Here is a 3,907-nt window from a genome sequence, read left to right on the forward strand (position 1 = left end):
ACACCAGGAACAAGAAACGAGAAGTAATGTTCCAGGATTGCAAGGACAAGCAAATCATCCTTATACAATTCACAATAATAGGAATGAGTCTTCGTTTCAGAAACGATGGCCTTATACTTTAAATTGGAATAAACAACGTAGGATGTCTAACAATGATACATTTGTTAATAATTTTATAAACAATACTCACAATATTGGTCATAATTTCAATAACACTTACATTCTATTTCCTAAGGTACAGAATAACGATGCAGTAAGTAAGACTGCATCTAATAATCTTCCTTCTAAATTAATCGAAGATAATTATAAAAACAATACGATTCATCGTAACTTCAAGATGAATAATGTTACACGAAATAACCAAGAATATAACAATAGCGTATTTTTACCTCGTAAATATAAAATATTAGTAACTACCGACTCAACTACGAAATCTGACGAAATCATGGATCATTTACAACCAAAGTAATTATATAACTTCTGCGGATTGAAATATTTAATCGAATAGCAGAAGTTCGATACCTGTTAATTTAAAAAGAAATTCAATTTAATACTCTAACCAATGCCATTGTATACAAACTCGAAACATAAATTTATTTTTATTATTCCAACTAACAAATAAATATCTACTGATTGATTTTATCGATATTATGGATTATTGATATTTATTAATTAAACTGATTTTTTTTTCTTTTTTTAGAAAAATGGAGTTAACGAACAACCATTATTAATCCTCCAAATTATCCTTCACTTTCGTTTATTTATTTATTTATTTATTTTTTTGCAAATAATTTTACTCTTTTCAACGACTACCACTCTACCAATAAACACCTAATACATTTTCACATTTCTCAAAACTCCATACACACGTTATTCACCACACCTGAATTTATCTAATAACTCTCACAAAATCATCCAAACGATATCCTTTCATTTAACTTTACTCTCTTGCAATAAAATTTCTTAAATCATTCTTTACCACCCTCTCTTCCTTTCAACGTTCGACAAACATCTCGTAATAAAACAAACTAAATAGCACAAGGGTTGGGAACGTCGCCTAAACGCTGTAAGCCCGTGGGTAGCACCATCAGTGGCACCGCTAAGAGGATCGGCGATCCTTAATCAGGCCTGGCGCGATCGTTTAAAACGATTATAACCCTTCCTTGTCCCACACCTGTATCACTAGGCATCGCATCAGCCTCGGCATATTAGCCGCTCAGGAGAGGGCGCCTCTGTCCCGCGTGTGACCTCCGCAAACTGCTCGGTCCCTCTCGTAATTACGTGACGATGTCTTGTGTACTATCATACGCACGCGTGCTTATACAGGGTGTTCCAATAATCTCGTGCTATAATCGGATGTAGAATACATTTTAATTGAAGAAAGGAGTATAGAAGTGGAGAACAGAGTATAGAAGGGTATAGAAATAGAAGTAGAATAGAATCTGTTCATTTTTATTTTTAGGAAAATTGATTTTGGAATTTCATCGAGTAATTAAAAGTGGCTCCAAATTGGAAATTTAATAATGAGTAATAGATGATTAATTTTGATCAATTACAATTCAAAGAAGGATTTATTGATTCTTAATTGAATTTAATTTTTTAGGAGAGGAGATAGATATTTAAATAAGATTTTATTCTGTATTTTACACCTTGTAATTATTGTTTCATATATAGAATATTCATATATAATCAAATAATATATTTGACTACATATATTTGAAGAATTCATCAAGACCAGAGAGTATTTAATCAAGACATTTTTAAAGTTACAATTGAATTATTAAATACATTAAAATTTCCATCTAAATATCTATATCTATATCTTTGGTAATTCATAATTCATTCATTTTTTTTCCAAAATGGAATTATATATATCATTTCTGCAAATATATTTCCAGAGATAAAATTCGTTTCGTTCTAAAACGAAGCTTATTCTTATTTTCAGTTTTTTAAAAAAAATAATCTCTTTTTTCCTTGCACCACGACTATTCCGACACCCTGTATACACACGAGTGTATACACTCCGGAGGTGTTTCTCTTCGTCGCATACCTACACGCGTTCGCAGAGATGTACGGGGTATCCCTGTTCGTGAACTGGTGCGAGCACCAGCCCAAAGTACATCTATGTACGCGCGAGTACTTCGTGAACGAGAATTGTTGGCTCAACTTGGTGTACCTTTCGGTGTTGCAGGAGGATAGAAATTGGCGAGGTAAAGGGAGAGGATGTCGGAGGAAACGAGGTGCGTGGATGAAACGACGGTGGTAAGGTTTAAGAAGCAGAGGTAAGCCGGCGCTTATATTTAATTAAGGAGGATACGGGCTTCTGAGAGAAAGTCGGAAGAAACTCTGCTGGGTAAGAGAGAAAGGATCTCTGTGTTTCTTGTCTAATTATCTACCCTTTTGCGTTCACTACCAGCCACGTTCACTTTCTACGTTTGCCTATCTGCCTCTATCTCCTCCTCCCTTTCCTTTCCGATTTCCGCCCTATGTTCTTACCAATGTCTGATTTTGCTTCTGCTTTCAATATAGCATTCTCTCTTTAGTTTTTCGTTAATTTTCTTATTCGAGATATTTCGTTTTCGACGAATTTTTAATAATTGTAATTATAGCTTTCATTATCTCTTTTTTTTTATAAAAATTTTTTTTTTTACTACTTGTATTTAGATCTTGTTACTGAGCCTCTTAAATGTAATATATTTTCAAAAAGATTGGAAAAATATTTAGAAATAAGAATACACATATATTGTTTACAGTTTGATCAATTGTTTTCGAGTAAATTCGTTCGTCATCTATACTTTTTATTAACAAAGTTCCATAAGTACGTTTTTTTGTAGATTTTCAATTTTGATTCAAAGTTCTTACACAATATTATAACGATTCGCAACCAAAACGTTCAAAGCAATTCTCTCTAAAGTATTAATTCTTTAGTTACGCCATCGTTGAAAAAAATTAGCGATAAGACGAAAGGGAAAGTCTTTTTCTTGAGAAGGAATTCCATCCAAGCAAAAGAAAGAAAGGGAACAGGTCTACGTTTCTTGTCTAATTATCTACCCCCTTTCCCTTTCTCCACCCTCACTGAGCCACGTTCACTTTCTATCTATCGCTTTTCTCTTCTTTCTCGTCTTTCTCTCCCTTGATTTCCGTCTAACTTTCCACGTTCTTACGTCTGATTTCCCCCCGCACCGTCTCTCTTTCTCTTTCTCTCCCCTGCCCTCCCCCTCACACCCTTTCGTCTTTCCTTAATTTTCTTCCGTTCCTTCTCCACTTTGGCCCATTTCTTATCAAAGTCAAAACGATCACAGACATCGTCCTCGGACCAGACAAAACCCCTTTCCCTCTTTTTTTCTTCTTCTTCTTCTCGTCGCTCGATTTCATCGTCGGAAATTACGAAATCGCGACGAGAAGAAAACCACGTCCAGTCTTTTTAATTAAATCATCCCTCCTTCTTCTCCTCTTTTCCCTCGATGGTTAACCTTCAACCGCGATATCTGGAACAAGGATATAGATTAAGAATATTCCTCTTCTTGCCTATCTCCTTCCCCCCTCCTCCGGTTACTGTATACACTCGTTTCAATCTATTCCCTCCGTTTCTTTTCCACCCTCTCTTACCCCTCCATTCGTTCCCTTCCCTCTATCCAAGTTCGAACCAATGTGCAAAACGATCGATTCGATCGGCGGTGGATTGGTTTTAACGAGTTTCCTTTCACCACGGTTTATCGTGAATCGTGGCCGCTTTCGTGGAGAAACTCCCCTCCCCTCCCCTCCTCTTCCCACCAGAAACCGAATACGCCGGGGAAATTTCGACGGAAGATCTTAATTAAAGAAGCTCGCCCAAAAAATGGAGAGACCAATCTCTCCACCGTCTTCCTCTCTCTCTCTCTCTCTCTCTCTCTCTCTCTCTCTCTCT

The 3,907-nt window shown here is 36.0% G+C and overlaps 1 protein-coding gene across 1 annotated transcript in view; it reads left to right on the top strand.

Moving 5' to 3' along the window:
- LOC102672375 overlaps positions 1 to 648 on the top strand; it is a 2,960-nt gene extending 2,312 nt beyond the window's left edge. The window contains exon 3 of the mRNA XM_031514390.1: positions 1 to 648. This exon is cut by the window's left edge and continues 12 nt beyond it. Within this exon, the coding sequence (XP_031370250.1) occupies positions 1 to 469 (469 nt within the window). The 3' untranslated portion in view covers positions 470 to 648.
- The last annotated feature ends 3,259 nt before the right edge of the window (positions 649 to 3,907 follow it).

The sequence above is a fragment of the Apis dorsata genome, unplaced genomic scaffold, assembly GCF_000469605.1.
Source record: "Apis dorsata unplaced genomic scaffold, Apis dorsata 1.3 scaffold_44, whole genome shotgun sequence".
In the NCBI taxonomy this organism is placed as follows: domain Eukaryota; kingdom Metazoa; phylum Arthropoda; class Insecta; order Hymenoptera; family Apidae; genus Apis; species Apis dorsata.